General features: G+C 41.7%; 2 protein-coding genes across 3 annotated transcripts; both read right to left on the reverse strand.

Moving 5' to 3' along the window:
• Window positions 1-762: 762 nt before the first annotated feature.
• LOC144520963 (mitochondrial glutamate carrier 1-like) lies at window positions 763-5,205 on the reverse strand. Of its 2 annotated transcripts, none has more exons than XM_078255098.1 (9): window positions 5,104-5,205; window positions 3,175-3,300; window positions 2,660-2,715; window positions 2,111-2,201; window positions 1,909-2,027; window positions 1,602-1,797; window positions 1,336-1,493; window positions 1,160-1,235; window positions 763-1,059 (listed from the first exon to the last, which is right to left on the reverse strand). In XM_078255098.1, the coding sequence occupies exons 2-9, from the start codon at window positions 3,261-3,263 to the stop codon at window positions 900-902; spliced, it is 945 nt and encodes a 314-aa protein (XP_078111224.1). In that variant the 5' UTR covers window positions 3,264-3,300; window positions 5,104-5,205; the 3' UTR covers window positions 763-899. The 2 variants fall into 2 exon arrangements, with proteins under 2 accessions (XP_078111224.1, XP_078111223.1); XM_078255097.1 differs by lacking the exon at window positions 5,104-5,205 and adding an exon at window positions 3,785-3,910.
• An 870-nt stretch (window positions 5,206-6,075) lies between these two features.
• On the reverse strand, window positions 6,076-6,846 carry LOC144520306 (follitropin subunit beta-like). The gene is made up of 2 exons (XM_078253974.1): window positions 6,685-6,846; window positions 6,076-6,345 (listed from the first exon to the last, which is right to left on the reverse strand). The coding sequence occupies exons 1-2, from the start codon at window positions 6,844-6,846 to the stop codon at window positions 6,076-6,078; spliced, it is 432 nt and encodes a 143-aa protein (XP_078110100.1).
• Between the last annotated feature and the right edge of the window lie 10,765 nt (window positions 6,847-17,611).

Consider the following 17,611-nt stretch of genomic DNA (forward strand, 5'->3'; position numbering starts at 1 on the left):
GGGGTTTGTGTTGTATTATGTAGCAGTGACATACTGATGAAGTGCCATTATACAGCTAATGCGCACCGTTGTCTTCTGCACACATATGCCACATGACAGTACACGTACACAGTGGCACAGCCACAGACACACCATGCATGTTGCGCACACAACGGCAGCTGCAGCCCACGTGTTAGCGAGTGAGCGGTGGAGAAGACGTAGAAGCGCATTGTGTGTACAGTTTGTCGGTGAATAAATGCTAGAACTCACCCAAGCCAAGTTAACCAGCCCGTTTCCAGCACTATTTTGGCTACGTCTGCCATTGCAAGAAATGTTGCCTCATTTGTGACACCTCACAAAAAGATAACGCACACGCTCACGTTAAAGCCAAAAACTCAGTTTTCCCTACACGACAACAGACAGTGTTTCTAAAAGCGTTCACCCTGGCCATAGTTTCCCAAAAGCTCAGTTTACAGTGAGCTAAAACACCGTTGTGGACTGTGTGTAGACGAAAGGCCAACACTTGTTTACGCTACCCGTGTACATGTGGACTAGGCCTAAGAAAGCAGAGGGGAAAAAGGTTTGTTTCCACAGACGTAGCCAAGTCTGACCTGAGTGAACCAGTGGCCAATGTTGGACTACCAAGTCCCACAGTGAGGAAGGCCATTCTGTTCTCGCAATAATCTTCACTGAAGCTCATCAACAGGAAAGTTTCCATCTAAGATTGAGTCATGCTAAAGGCATACCTTGAAACCATTTTGAAATAAAATGGCAGTTCTCTGGTCACTTTAGTATTTTACTCAGAAAGCCTCCAAAAATAAAGAAGTTACACAGTAATAGTGAGCTGGGTCAATGGCTATGCCCAGGGCATAGCTGCCTGTAATTTAATGAGGCAGCAGAAAGACTAGGACACAACTTGTTTATGCAGAGTAAATGTTGTGGGGTGTGTACCCAAGCAGGAACTCTCCAACTCCTACAAAGTACACAACCTGTGCAATGCCAAAGAGTGGGGCAATAACAAGGGCCCGGCAACTGGCCCCCTTGAGGAACGCTCCGGGACCCTCCTTTCTCAGGATCTTTCTGCAATGGAAGAGAGAGCACAGGATTAGCATGTAGCCTGGGTCCTTCATGCGAACCCTGGTGAGGGCAAGGCATAATGTTTGATGACTGACTAATTTACCTGACACAGTCCACCACTCCACTGTAGGTTTCTTCATTAGCTCCTTTCTTCAGTGATTGTAGCCTCGTCTTGACCACTGCACAAGACATACAAAGCTTATCGTAGTTGAATTTATTAAAACTGTGAAACAACTTAAAATGTTCGGTGACCAGTTATCTGCATAGACTGTCACTTACCGTCACAAGGGCTGACAGTCACAGCAGCAATGGATCCAGCCAGGCAGCCAGACATGAAGGACCAATAAAAGGGCACAGATGTGGCTTCAGATGAACGCTGGCCAAGCTGGTGCAGATGTGCAAAAAGAGGGAAGTACACAACAGAGAACGGGATGTCCCTGAAAAGGCAACAAAACAAAAGCATGTTAACCACATTAAGAGACCGTTGACTAAAGATGGAAAACCAGTTCCATGCCTTCAAGAGCAGGCATGGAATCCCATCTTACCTCATCAATGTGGCTCCGAGTCCCCTGTACAGTCCTGTGACTCCTTTGGTCCTCAGCAACTCTCTGGTGATCTGTGTGGCTGACACTCGCATGACTTGAAGCGCAGTGTTGGTGTTGTAGGAACGACTAAGAACTGCACTGGTACCCCCCATCTTCAGAGTTGTTACTACACTGGGCACCATCCTCTGCTGGGCCACTGGCAGACAAGGAAACATTCTAACCGTTTTTCACCAGGCGGTTAACAAGAACATCCTAAAGCATTATTGGTGAGCTGGTAATCTATTCTGCTGAGTTCCTTATAAATTACCTAGCCTGCCAGCATCCTGCAACTGGATCTTGAGCATCTCCATGGGTGTGGTGATAATGACCTGGCACATTCCTGCACAGCATCCTGCCAACATCTCCTTGATCACTGTCAACTTGCCACTGAAGACACAAAGATGTGGTTTAAAAAAAATAAGAATTATATTGCAGTACAGGAGGCTGTCTTATTCAGTGCTAATACTCACCCATCTTTGCTCAACTGGTGGCGAAAGAAATCATTAGCAGCTAGTTTGACGGCCTTCTCTGGGGTTACCAGGGTGAGGTTTACTGCAGCACCTGCAATAACAAGCATTGACAAACGTAATTCTAATGAAACATTGGGAATACAGCAAGAGGTCTGTAAAATAAATTAATTCCACATCACAGAAGTCAATCAGATAAAGCAGCAATGGTTTATGTGAGGCATAAAATGGCCATTGCTTCAGTGAAGTCTGTTGTGGTTATGCGGTCACTGTTTTACAAGATGAACCACTGAGTCAACAATTTACATGTAATTTGATCTAAGCACCGAGGCATGGAGGATCGAGAAAAAAAAAAAAAAAATCCAAGAAACTCGACATAAGAAAAACATCCTTCTTTAGGAGTCAGATTATATTGGTTGGTTTGGTTTTGGCCAAAGTATATCACAGATTTCAAAAACATTGACATGATATCCTTGATATTCTCTTCAAGGAGACTATTCAGGCACATCCTAAAAAAAGTCAGTATGGTATGGACAATGTGACTAGTCTTACCTCTGTACATGCCAAAGTAGCCTTCAGATTTAACTGTTTTTATTAGGCAATCCATCCTGAAGGAGAAAAAAAAAAAAACACCACAAGTGGATTAGTTATGCAAATTATTAATAGAAAACACTTAATGTTTATGCATAATATAATTAAGTGAGTGTAATACAACACAATCAGGGCTTGGAAATGAAAATGGGTCATGGAAGAGCCTTTATACAAGGAGATGGTTGGTATATATGATGTTGATTATCAATGTATTCACAAAAAGGGCTTACTAAATAAATACTGAGAATCTGGACAGTTTTGGGTCCATCAGCCATTGCTGAGCTCGGTTTGTCAAGCTTAATGTGAAAATCTACACAGGGCAAAACCTTCCTGTAAAGGTATCACTGAAAGGTGATGCTGAATAGACTGGCAAAAAACTTGCATGGTAAGAAAGGGCTATTAACAGTATGCATGTGCATTTCATTAAGTTTACAGTTTCAAATTAAGAGAAAGGGCAGGGTTGTTTCGACTCTTACATGTTCTTGTAGAGTTGCTGCCCGCTGCGCTGGTTCTGCAAGCGGGTCTTGGCCAGGTCAATTGGGAACACACAGGTAACCCCGACCATGCCCGCAATCCCTCCATTAATCAGTTTGGCTGGGAGGCTGTTGAAGACAAGTTGAAACAGACATGAGCATAACAATCATTCCCTTTCCTCACAAAATTTCAACGAGTGGAGCAAAGGTGCGTCACTGTCAAGTAAGGTTGCATAATCTACTAAAACTGAAGCAGTACAATGATTGGTTGGCTAAAGCACAAGCTTAAGGACATTATCTACACAGGAAAGTCATTCATTAAGCGTTTTAAGTGTATGTATACTGTATGTGAGGCATTAGCATTGCAACAGAACTGGGTATAGAGTGACTGCCTCTGGGAATCTGCTCATCCAAAAATAACTTGTCGACAGAGTAAATCAAACATACACACGTGCAGGAAACATTTCCCATCCTAAGATTTCGATTATGGCAAACTAGAACTGTTCACTATATTAAATTAAATAACCAAAACATGCTTTATTCCTATTTTGCTCTACATGCTGCATCATGCGCGATGGTTCCTGTATCCTGATTGGACAGAGCCAGTTCATACCTAATCTGCTGTTGCTGGGCCATGGTTCTTGGTTGTTTTGAGTGCAAAAGTTGGTCAGCACAAAGGAGGAGGCCGCAGAGGGAGAGTAGGCCGGGAGTCCCTGAGAGACACTGAGCAAGGCAGGAGTAGAAAGAAGCTCAGGGTTATATATATAGAGAGACACAAGTCCAGCCCTCCAGATCCAGGGATAAATTCAACATTACTCTCCACCCACTGCACCGCCAGCCAAGAAATAGGCCAGGGTCAGTTGTCATCACCAGACCAAAATCAAACCACCACAAGCCAAGTAGCTTTTAACGATACACCTGCCTAATGTGTGAGGGAAAAAGTTCCAGTTGCAAGAGGACCTGTCCAAAAGCCTCACAATCACAAAACTCCAATTCATTATTTACCTACCATCTAATAACATTTGTAGCAGTCAAATGGTTTGGTTTAAGAGTCAGACAAGTTAGATGACGTGACAATGGCTGTGCAAGTTGTGCAAAAGGTGCGAACATACAATGTCTGCTTAATTTCATACACATTCATAATTTAAAAACTAGACAAGAAATAGAAATGTAAAATAGGAAGGATTTGTCATTTGATGGAGTACAATTAAATTTAGAGCACTACTCCTGATCAGTGCAATAAAAGAAAAACAACTCAACCAACATCCACAGCTAACAAGACAAATAAATCCAATGTAAGTTTGCACTAGAATACAAGTTTGTATTGCACCAGAATAAATAAATTAAACACTTCACTGGTATGAATGTAATTATTGCACTGAATAAAAGGTATTGCCTACATAAAAGTATAGATAAAAAAGGTAAACATTTCGCTTTAATGAATGCGAGAATTGTACAATAAAGCCCTTCAAGAAACTCTAATGCTCCAAACCTGAAGGGATAATGTCGCGCCCTTTTTTTTGGGGGGGGGGGGATGGGTTATGTTGTCGAAAGACTAGAAGACGTATGCTAGGACATACATTGAGTGCTACCATCAATTTCGCATGCCAATTGAAAATCGGTGGACCTAATAAAAAAAGGTAACACCCATATGGTAACAGCTATTAGCCCAAAGGCTTTTGGCAAAGCCTAGCTGGAACTTCTATTCAGGACACAGGACTCCACGGAACACAGAATATGTTCCGACATTTTACACGGATAGCTCTACACTAAACCAAAAGTTGCGCATTTTGCACACCTGCCCTTCTACTTTAATAGGCCAACGTTACCGCTAGGGCCTACTGATTAGGATAACTAGAAAGCTTAAATATGTCAATGTATTCGAATGAAACATGATAACGTTATGTCTCAGTAAGAACATGCATGACCCACCTTAAAATGGAAGATTAGGTGCTGCTTTAGAAGTTCTTCTGTATTTCCCTCCGCACCGCTGCAGGGCTGACTGAATGAACGGAAAAAGCAAGGAAGCGCGTGAAGCAACCAGGGTAGTTTCAGACCTGACGTCTTGGCCAATCAAAAGAGTGTAGTATTTGTAAAGTGGGATGGGCCAACTCGTCTCAGGAACCTTCATACCACAGTTGATCATGATGCAACTTTTCCTAAAGGTTTCTCACAGGGTTGGCAGACACAGGTGTAACTGATTAGGCCACATTAATTAATGACGCCAGTGCTCTGGCACTCATCACAGTCACAATTAGTGTAAGGAGTTACACCTGTGGCTTTTTTGTGAGAAATTTGCATAGGGCTAGGCTATGGACGTTTTCCACAGCAGACATTTTTGACTTGTCATAGTAGGAAAAGCACAGCTGAAATTGATAACCTTAACGATGGCTCAATTCCATCAAGTGTCCCAGTAAGCTATTTTCGTGAGTCAGCATGCACAATACCTAAGTGGAACGCAGCCATCATTAATGGTTTTGAATACACCTGTTTCTTCCTACTATGACATGTCAACATGTCTGCCGTGAAAAAGGTCTATAGGCAACTTTGTGTAAACAAGTACAAGTATTCCCAGTAGTGTGAACCCCTACAGAAACTCTTGTAAATTCACTTAAATGAACAAGACCATTCTCCCCCCAAACTGATAGACTTTCTTTAATAGGCCTATGGAAATACACGTGCACTCATCTGTTGCTTGTATATGCATTTCCATTAATTAATTTACACAATTTTCACAATAAAGTTCAATACATGTTCAACATAGTGTAGTGTAGCAATAGCCTACATTGCCTAACAAACTAGAGAAAACAACATGAGGAGCTGAGATGCACAACACTAACATCAACAAGCAGAAAGTTCATCAGCTGTCGCATTGCCATGCATGTACATTTGGTTAGCATATTGTCAGGTTCCCACAGAGGGCGGCGTCTGGCTCTTCACACCGCCAAGGGTCACGGTGCACCGGTCATTAGGGATCCGGCTGTTGCGAACACAGTGATGTGTGCGCGTGTCGCAGCGCCTGCAGCTGCAGCGGTTGGCCGCAGGATAAAACAGCTGAGGGTTGACATCCTGAGGGCAGCCTGGCACATGGGCGGCTCGGTACACCAAGGACAGAGGCACACAGCTGCGCTGGATCAGGAAACTCCTCCCGAGCCGTCCCCTCAAATTGGTGTCCTAAAAAAGGGGAAACAAGGACTGTTTACACCAGTTGGGGTGTGTGTCAATAATTGTTACATTTTAAGTAAGATATTATCACACTTCTACCCATATTACTTGCACAACGTATCTAGACCCAACAAAAATATGATTTTCATTTTGATCCACATAGTGAACTTAGCCTACAACATAGCAAAATCAGGGATTTAGAAGATTTAAGATGCTGAAGCAAAGTATACGTTGCAGTATGTTGCGTCAACTGTTTTTATTATGTGCACATCAACTTCACTATTTTGCATCTTAAACAAAATGCTTAGATGAAGAGTTACCACGAACAGTGTGAGAGTGTGTATTTACCTGTGTGTAACAGTAGCCGCTGCAGATGGTAGTGTTGATGGCCGTACACTGGCCACAGTCGTGCTTCTCAATCCATATGGTGTGATTCTTCAGCATACAGGCACACACCGCTCCATGCATCAATGCACACAGCAGCATGCATTTCAACACTAACGAACCCATGCTGAAAGTGTAGACAGTGAGACAGTCACTCTGAAATTGATAACTACAGAAAACAATAGATGCACTCAGGAGAATATCATTGCAACAATAATACATTTTTTAAAGTTCATGCAAACCTAAATTGAAGAGAGAAAACACACCTTGACATTATGTCGTTCATGCAATTAGGCCTACAGAGATGCCCAATGACGACAATATGCATTTAAGTGTGAAGGATTCAGTTCCAATCCAGTCTAATAATCCAATAAATCTGTGCTCTCTTTTTCAAATGAGATGATCTTTCTGTGTCTGGATTCTTCCTCTCCTTGTGTCCACTCAGTTCCCCAAATCTGCCCTGTTCCTCTCCTTAGTGAATATCTGAAAAGATCAAGGGTGTCCATCCTCTTTTATGGAAACCCTGATCCACCCCGACTGCCCCAGTAGACTTTAGTCTACAACATCTTTCCAGAAATCACATGTCATCTACAATGTTTAGATTTAAGAGTGGTCTCAACACACATGAGTAGAGAGAGTATGTGGGTGTGTTCAGTGTGTGTGCATCAATGTACAGTGTTTATTTTCACAGGTCATATTGAAGAATATGGGCTCAACCATTTGGCATGCAGGCGAATGGGGGGGAGGGGGGTCATGTTAATGTCAGGTTCTGCTAGACAATATCTGTAAAAACAGCAACAAAATACAACACCAGCCCCGGCCCTTAAACATGTTCGGCTGGTCAAACCTGATCCATGTGGTTGATTCCACATGATTTAGATCATGGGAAGTCTGCCTACTATACACGTGTTTTGATTTAATTTGTAGGCTACTGTAAGGTGCGCCAAAATTCCTGAAAGTGATTCTCCTTTTAAAAGTGACACAGTAAGTTGAATCAATTGAAAAATCAGTAATAAAAATATGATCAGCTACAACTGTGAAAATAAAAAAACAAATACATCTGTCAATGTCTACATAATAAAAACATAAATAAAAAAGAGTTATCAAATTTAGACAAATTTTGAAAAAAAATGAATGAAAATTATATTTTCATTTTCTGTTTTCCCTCTCCGCTAATGCTGGGTCAGCACTCACATGTTTCTGTCTCCTGAGTGAAAAGGTGATGCCCTCCTTTTTTAAGCCATTAATGCTCCCATTATTCCTATCTGTTTCTAATGTGGGTGGCCATGTGCCCTCACATCTGTCCCTCCCAAAGTAGTCAATAAACATGTTTACTAAACACAATTGAGGATAAAGGGTCCATAATTCTTTAAAGAGCTCCTGGTGCAGTAGTGGAGCCAATTAGGGATATGTAACCCATAATTCTTAACAATGCTCCTCAAACTTAAGAGTTGTGAGTTTGGTTGTTTTAGTAGTAGTAGGAGTAGTTCTACTAGTACTTAATGTATTTTACCTTCTGCAGCTGTGTCCTTGTGTTGAATCCTTGTCATCACTCAATTAAAACTAAATTCATCTCTGCTGAATCTTGTTCTAATAATTTTATCATCATGTATGAAATGAAATTGCAAACTTTATGATCCTCAATACAAACAAAGGGTTACTCCCACCATCAACATTTGAAACACAGGCATTGAACCTACTCCCATATATATAATATATATATTATATATATATATATATTATTTATATGTATTATTATTATATATATATATATATATAATTTACATGGTCAACATAAATACAAATCAGGCTTCTTTAAGACAATTGATGTGAATCTATTCTGAAATACATTAAATACAGTGACAGGTTATTTAGTATACATATACACACACACACCATATAATCTGATTAGTTTAAGGGTTTTAATTCTGTGGCTTTCTGTTTCAGAGCATACTGTACGGGTAACTCTACACGCTCCGATAAGGCCCTGGAAAGATAAAGTCCTGGTACTGGATCAGACAGAAACATGACCCATTTTTGTTTTATAGGGGCCATGCCAACAGGTCAACAGGTCACAATATCAACAGGTCACAATATCAACAGGTCACAATATCACAATATCACCAAGTCACGTTTCATACAGTTCATGAATCTTCCATTAACAGTTTTCTTTTATTTGTCTTATTACAACATCTAAGTGTACAGTTACAGTTAAATAAAAATGTATTAATCTTGGGACCATCCCAACTAAATTTAAAACCAATTATCAAAGACCATTTTAAGCAAGAAACTAAAAAAGGAATATTGAATAACAATTACCATACATTTACCTGAATTACCCAGTCCAGTTGGTAAGCACTGTCAGCTATTTATATGAAAGTGCAAACGTAGGCTACAGCTAAATAAAAAAAGGTGGCACATAGTGGCTTCTGTGATTTGTAGTCGGCAGAGCAGGATAAGGATAAAAATTAAAAATAAGACAAATGGCTATATGGTTGTTAAGTATTGTATTGGTTGTCTTATATTGTTTATAACATTGTGAAGTTTTTCACTAGTCAAATTTAATGTAGATCAGGTTAATCTGCTAGGAGAAGTATAATGCCTGTAAATGGCCAAAAATACACCAACATTTATCACTAAATTCAAAATGGCCGACTTCCTGTTGGGTTATTGGCATGACCCAAGAGACTTTTTTATGTTTAGAGGTCATAGACAGCTGAGCAATGGAGCAAGTGGAGCAAATGCATCAAATGCATCCCTATTTTTCATTTATAGGGGAAGCAAAGTTATAGTTTTGCTAAGGCACCTTTTGTCTTTTTAAAAGTAAACTTATCACAAAGCAATCAGGTGATTATATTTAAGCAGCCTTTATCAATGATCATGTTACTATTTTCAGCAACTGAAAAAAAGAAGTAGCCTGATTTAAAAATCACACATTTTTGGACCATCCTTTGAGTTGGTTCAGTTAAAAGTGTTCTCATTTGGCTAATGCTGGGTCAACACTCACATGTTTCTATCTCTACCTGAGTGAAAAAGTGATGCCCTCCTTTTTGTAAGCCATTAATGCTCCCATTATTCCTATCTGTTCTTAATGTAAGTGGCCATGTGCCCGCAGATATTTCTCTCACAAAATAGTCAATAAACATGTTTACCAAACACAATTGGGGATAAAGGGTCCATAATTATTTAAAGAGCTCCTGGTGCAGTAGTAGTCCTGCCAATTAGGAATATGTAACCCATAATTCTTAGTGATACTCCAACTGAATTGTGAGTTTGACTGTTTTATTATTAGTAGTAGTAGTTGTACTAATGTATTTCACCTGCTGCAGCTGTGTCCTTGTGTTGAATCCCCATCGTCACTTGATGATTAAATTAATATTATCTGTGCTAAATGTTATTCCATGTTGGTTATTCTAATGTTATTCATCATCATGTCTGAATTGAAATTGCACACTTCATGATCCTCAATGGAAAGGGTTCCTCCCACCATCAAAATTTCACAGGCATTGAACCTGCTCCCAGATTGATATATTAATATATAAACTAGAACTAGACAGAAGTTGCTGATGCTGGATGCAGGTTTGTTTATATCAGTACTGTTCGAAATACCGGAACATTCTCTGACTTTATCTAAAAGTCAAACTCTTTTATAATCTATATGAATTTATTTACAATTTACATGGTCAACAAAAATACAGATTAAGCTTCTTTAAGAAAAATTTAAATCTATAATGAAATTTATTAAATACACTCATAGTTTAATTAGTATCCATGTACACACATACACACCATATATTCAGATTAGTTTGAGGTTTTGCCTCTATTTTCTGCTAGTAGTTAGATACTTCATGGGTCATACCTGGATTTAAAGAACATTTTGAAAAAATATAGATTACAAGATGCTATCTGTGTCCCAGAAACTGCCCAGAAACAATGATCGATCACTTAATTTGTCCCAAAAGGTCAACTGGTTGTGAAGCAGTAAAACAGAGACACGGGATATAACACAAAGTAAAAATGGATAAATAATAATCATGATGAGATAATGATGAAGTAATAAATCATCAAATATTTAACATTTGGATCCTGAATCGGTTTTAGTGTTCATGTTACTGTAGTTTAGTGAAGAGATGGCAGGGGGGTATGACATGGGTTTTATATCTGTTCAAATAGCCTACTCTAAACGAAAGAGTCTGAAGCTCTGCATGCAAGAGTGAATGTTGTCAGGCAGGTTTATTTTGTTGTGGTCAACTCTGATCCCCAACCACATAGATCATGACATTGTTTAAGGGTTTTAATTCTGTGGCTTTCTGTTTCAGATGATACTGTACGGGTAACTCTACACGCTCCGATAAGGCCCTGGAACTGGGTCAGACAGAAATATGAACCCCTTTGGTTTTATAGGGGCCATGCCCAGGCCATGACCCCGGGTCAACAGGTCAAACTATCAGCAAGTCATATTTCAAACAGTTAAGAAATATTTCATTCATTGTATTTGGCTTAATTATTACAACACTTAACAGTGCACAATGAAATAAAAATATATTTATCTTCGGGCCATCCCAACTAAATTGAAAAACAAGTATCAAACAACATTTTAAGCAAAAACACCATTACCATGCATTTACCTGAATTACCCAGTCCAGCTGGTAAGCTATTTACGGTATATGATAGTGCAAATGTAGGCTATAGCTAAATATAAAAAAAGTGGCACATGCTGTTGGCTTCTGTTATTTTGTACAGTTTGCAGAGCAGTCGTACCCTTAATAAGGGTATTGTATACGTTGTTTTGTATTGAATTGTTTGTTCACCTGTTGGCTTTTTTAATGTCCCTGAGGACATTTTATGTAGCTTTTATAATTCCTTTATTGGAAGTCTTTTAACTTTTTTATAAAGTTTGACAAAAAAGTGGGGGGAGAGTAGTCTGAATTGGGTTCTGGAGCTGTGCTCCACCTCATACATCGCACTCATTTGCCAGCCGCGAGCGATTCCAAGTCAGTGAGCGTCACATCCACCGTGCGGCGCTGAGAAACTGCTCCACACAGCTTCTTCTGATCACCGCTCACATTGACCCACACTTTCTGTTCACTCGCTCACCCGCATCAGGTGATACCCTGCGAGGGTAACTATTGGCTCTTGTCTCAGACCTTCCCCGAGGTGATTGGTGGAGTGACGAGCACTCAGCATGTGACCTCTACAATGAGCTTCCGCCCACAGAATAGAGCAAGGCGGACACGAAGTATTAATACTGCCATATATGTGAATGTATTCTTTATTGTGGTGCAAATATAAAAAGAAATAAAATCGGATGTAGTATTTGACAACGACGCTGCCTACAATAGAAAAGGCCAAAAGAGAACGTCGTAAAATGTCCGCTCGTTGTATTTTAGGTATTACGAGGTGAACAGTGACATGGACGCCCGTGGCATGCTGGGAAACAAAGCCGTTTTCATTGGTCTATTTATTTCATGTAAACCGGGAGCATTTTTGCATGTTAAAACATGAAATACATCTTAAACGTGGACTACAAAGAAGATGGTTTATGTTATCTATAGTCAAACTTTCTTTCACTGTCATTTATTCAGATAGAAATCTTCTATTGAAAACTACAGACAGATTTTGTGGGATTTCCTCGAGGTAGGCCTATTTTTACGCAAAGTAATAGAAGAAAGCTTTTTTGCACACCTCTTTTGTCGGGCAGGTGCGTAGGATATGATCCGCACATTGACCATTACGCAAGCTATAATTTATTTAGAAAAATACAACGTTTCGGTCTTAGACCTTCATCAGGTAGGTCTAAGGTAAATTTACTTGATGAAGGTCTGAGACCGAAACGTTGTATTTTTTTAAATAAATTATAGCTTGCGTAATGTTCAGTGTTTCAAAGTAATATGAAACCTCTATAATATGTTTGGTCTACAAAATGTCAGTTTCCTGGATAATCAGTAAATTAACGTTGTATGGTTCTAGTAAAGCTAGTATAAAATAATAATAATAAACATAAAAAAAAAAACATTCATAAAAGGCAACAAAGAAGAAATTAAAATAAAGTGAAATAATGTAATGATTGCTTTCACAAGGCTATACCTCCAGAATAACAGGTTTCAAATATTTACTCTGAATCATAGTCTACCTCTGAATTTGTGTAAAAACAGTTCTTCAGTCTTTCTCCAATGTGCTCCTTGCTGTGACTTTATTTGACCACTAGATGGCAGACAAACACAATCTCACATTCAGTGCTCGATTATTATTGGGATCCTGTGTGGATGCATCTTGATTTCATTTGTATATCTTCTCCACAGACATCTGTAAACAGTGTAACTCACCTGAGTAGAACTGTTTAATAACACTCCCAGACCCAAAGGAGATGTCATTAACTCAAAAACTAAAACTCAGTGGGACAGGTGTAAAATCAACATGGCGAAATGTCACAGCTGGCCTCAGCCTATAGGTAAGGTATTTATTGTCCTTTCATATGAAAGAACTCAGGTTAAATCGCCATTAAACCGCACAGCTTTGTGAACACATCAGACCTCCGTGGGCGGCAGTGAACAGCCTGCTTCCTTGGTCACATAATAAGTAGCCAAGGCAAGGTACTCTTCACATAGAGCCATAACATCAAAGAAAGAGTGGATGTACAACTTGTTTGACAGAGGAAAGAAATATGTTTTGAAATTAACTAAATTAGAAAGTAGATAGTTCGTTTTTCAGTATGTCTATCTGTACCCATTGCAAACACATTTGTTTTACCTACCAATTAGCTGGCAAAGACAGGTGACAGCCCTTTAAAATGACTATACACCTGCCAGTGATTTTATGAGGATATCGACGTTCTGTCATCCAGGGTTATTGGCCCCTGAAAACAAAGGCAGCCTATTTCAAGTTGGGTGAGAGAGACAGAGGGCTTTCTGGGGCCATTTTTTAGTGACCTTGATACACCTCAGGAGGAAGAGGAAATAGTTTGACCCAAATCATCATTGGCGTCCTTGAAGACACACTCTTATTAATAACCTCAGGAATCTGGAGACCACCTCTACTCCTCCCCTTCCTCTCCATTGTGATCTTCCCTGTCCTAACTTTTAATCCACCTCCTTTTTTGTCTGTGTGTACCTTCACTTTCACTCACACAGACCCGCAAGGCCCCCACAGGGCCTCAAAATCAATCTGACAGAGCTTAAAATATCAACCTAGTTGTGGAAGAGGGCTTACCAGTAACATGTACAGTCAGTAGCCTCTCTTTCCCTGCTTCCCCATCTTCCTCTGAGTGTGAGGACTGCCAGCCATCTCAGGACTCATGTAGGTTTCCTTTCATTTCAGTATTGTCCTCAGTGGCATTTCTTTCTTTCATATATGTGTTGCCAGACATGCATTTTCCTTTATTTCTCTTCTCTGATTTTAGCGTTTCCTTTGACGAGAATTCCTTTATTTCATTATGTTTTTGTTTGTCCAGGGGATAAATTTATGTTTAGGGGACCTATTACTAAATCACAAGTATTTGTATTAATTACCCAGTATCTACTGAATAATTTAATGGTACAAACTGGGTATCAGCAGACATGTGTGTCCTTTCACAACAGCTATGTCATGAAAAGGAGCCAAACTACATGTGGCACTTAAACTTTAAAACAGACAAACAAAAACTTTTATGATGAACTTTAATATACCCTGTATATTATTATTATAGTGAAAAGGGGTGAACAATGGAACACTTTTTTAAAAACTCAATATTTAATCATAATTTTGAAAGCATAAACACATCTTATAAAACTAAAACCTATTTTATAGCCATAGCTATAAAGTCACACCCTTCTTTCCTGACTAAGCTTAATGTTTCATTTTAATATCAACACTGTTACCCCATCGTCCCTGCCTTGTTACTCACTAATACTACTATACCCTGTAATTATTAAATAGTAGAAAAAGTATTAAAAATAATAATACTTACAGGGTAATTTCCCTCTCAAACAGTTGTTAGCCCCTCATTCCCAACATTTTCTTTATTCTCTATTCACATATATCTACCCAATAAGTGGGCCTATTTTATTGACACCCTGTATACACAAAACAATTACACAGTAAATTATAAAGTAAATTATGTTATGTAGTGTGGCATAAGCTTGTATGTGTGCGTAAAAAACTGCCTATTTTCTGAAAAAGGAAGGAATTAAAGGTTATCGGCGCTCTGTAATTAGTGACCCCTCTCTCAGGAAGTGGTGACCCCCAGACAGCTGAAAAAATATCATTGTTCACCCAGGATAAGAATAGCATCTGGAAGTTGGCCTATGGCCAACACTGAAAACATCTCAGTCTCACTAATTTGAGTAATTAACAACAGCGTTCACAGCGATGTATCCAGCTGAAACTTCAAACAATCCCTATCCCTGTCTGTTACAACCTTTAACTAATGAGTTCTCCTGCCCGTTAAGCTGTTACTATGAGAGAAAGATTGGAAAACTGTAGCGTGACCCAGGTCTGATCTAAAAGACACAAAAAAATCCACTGAAGTCATGGTTCTTTCCATCCATCTTCATCCGCTTATCCGGGGTCGGGTCGCGGGGGTAGCAGCTCCAGCAGGGGACCCCAAACTTCCCTTTCCCGGGCCACATTAACCAGCTCCGACTGGGGGATCCCGAGGCGTTCCCAGGCCAGGTTAGAGATATAATCCCTCCACCTAGTCCTGGGTCTCCCCCGAGGCCTCCTCCCAGCTGGACGTGCCTGGAACACCTCCCTAGGGAGGCGCCCAGGGGGCATCCTTACCAGATGCCCGAACCACCTCAACTGGCTCCTTTCGACGCAAAGGAGCAGCGGCTCTACTCCGAGCTCCTCACGGATAACTGAGCTTCTCACCCTATCTCTAAGGGAGACGCCAGCTACCCTCCTGAGGAAACCCATTTCGGCCGCTTGTACCCTGGATCTTGTTCTTTCGGTCATGACCCAGCCTTCATGACCATAGGTGAGGGTAGGAACAAAAACTGACCGGTAGATTGAGAGCTTTGCCTTCTGGCTCAGCTCTCTTTTCGTCACAACGGTGCGATAAATTGAATGTAATACCGCACCTGCTGTGCCGATTCTCCGACCAATCTCCCGCTCCATTGTCCCCTCACTCGCGAACAAGACCCCAAGGTACTTGAACTCCTTCACTTGGGGTAAGGACTCATTCCCTACCTGGAGAAGGCACTCCATCGGTTTCCTGCTGAGAACCATGGCCTCCGATTTAGAGGTGCTGATCCTCATCCCAGCCGCTTCACACTCGGCTGCGAACCGATCCAGTGAGTGCTGAAGGTCACAGGCCGATGATGCCATCAGGACCACATCATCTGCAAAAAGCAGCGATGAGATCCCCAGCCCACCGAACTGCAACCCTCTCCACCCCGACTACGCCTCGATATCCTGTCCATAAATACTACAAACAGGATTGGTGACAAAGCGCAGCCCTGGCGGAGGCCAACCCTCACCTGAAACGAGTCCGACTTACTGCCGAGAACCCGGACACAGCTTTCGCTTTGGTCGTACAGAGATTGGATGGCCCTGAGAAGGGACCCTCACCCCGTACTCCCGCAGCACCTCCCACAGTATCTCCCGGGCACCCGGTCATACGCCTTCTCCAGATCCACAAAACACATGTAGACTGGTTAGGGCATACTCCCAGGCTCCCTCCAGGATCCTTGCGAGAGTAAAGATCTGGTCCGTTGTTCCACGACCAGGACGGAATCCGCATTGTTCCTCTTCAACCTGAGATTCGACTATCGACCGAACCCTCCTTTCCAGCACCTTGAGTAGACTTTACCGGGGAGGCTGAGAAGTGTGATACCCTGTAATTGGCACACACCCTCTGGTCCCCCTTTTAAAAAAGGGGAACCACCACCCCGGTCTGCCACTCCTTAGGCACCGTCCCCAGACTTCCACGCAATGTTGAAGAGGCGTGTCAACCAAGACAACCCCTCCACACCCAGAGCTTTAAGCATTTCTGGACGGATCTCATCAATTCCTGGGGCTTTGCCACTGTGGAGTTGTTTAACTACCTCAGCAACCTCCACCAGGGAAATTGATGCCAATCCCCCCCTCATCCTCCAGCTCTGCCTCTACCATAGAGGGCGTATTAGTCGGATTTAGGAGTTCCTCAAAGTGCTCCTTCCACCGCCCCTATTACCTCCTCAGTTGAGGTCAACAGCGTCCCATCCTTACTGTACACAGCTTGGATGGTTCCCCCGCTTCCCCTCCTGAGGTGGCGAACGGTTTTCCAGAAGTACCTTGGTGCCGACCGAAAGTCCTTCTCCATGTCTTCTCCGAACTTCTCCCACACACGCTGCTTTGCCTCTTTCACGGCAGAGGCTGCAGCCCTTCGGGCCCTTCGGGTACCTTGCAACTGCCTCCGGAGTCGCCTGGGATAACATATCCCGGAAAGACTCCTTCTTCAGTCGGACGGCTTCCCTGACCACCGGTGTCCACCACGGTGTTCGTGGGTTACCGCCCCTGAGGCACCTAAGACCCTAAGACCACAGCTCCTCACCGCAGCTTCAGCAATGGAAACTTTGAACATTGTCCACTCGGGTTCAATGCCCCCCAGCCTCCACAGGGATGCACGAAAAGCTCCGCCGGAGGTGTGAGTTGAAAGTCTGTCGGACAGGGCCTCCTCCAGACGTTCCCACTTACCCGCACTACCCGCTTTGGGCTTACCAGGTCTGTCCAGAGTCTTCCCCACCCCCTGACCCAACTCACCACCAGATGGTGATCGGTTGACAGCTCCGCCCCTCTCTTCACCCGAGTGTCCAAAACATATGGCCTCAGATCAGATGAAACGATTATAAAATCGATCATTGACCTTTGGCCTAGGGTGCTCTGGGTACCAAGTACACTTATGAGCATCCCTATGTTCGAACATGGTGTTCAA

This window comes from Sander vitreus, chromosome 7 (genome assembly GCF_031162955.1).
Source record: "Sander vitreus isolate 19-12246 chromosome 7, sanVit1, whole genome shotgun sequence".
NCBI lineage: Eukaryota > Metazoa > Chordata > Actinopteri > Perciformes > Percidae > Sander > Sander vitreus.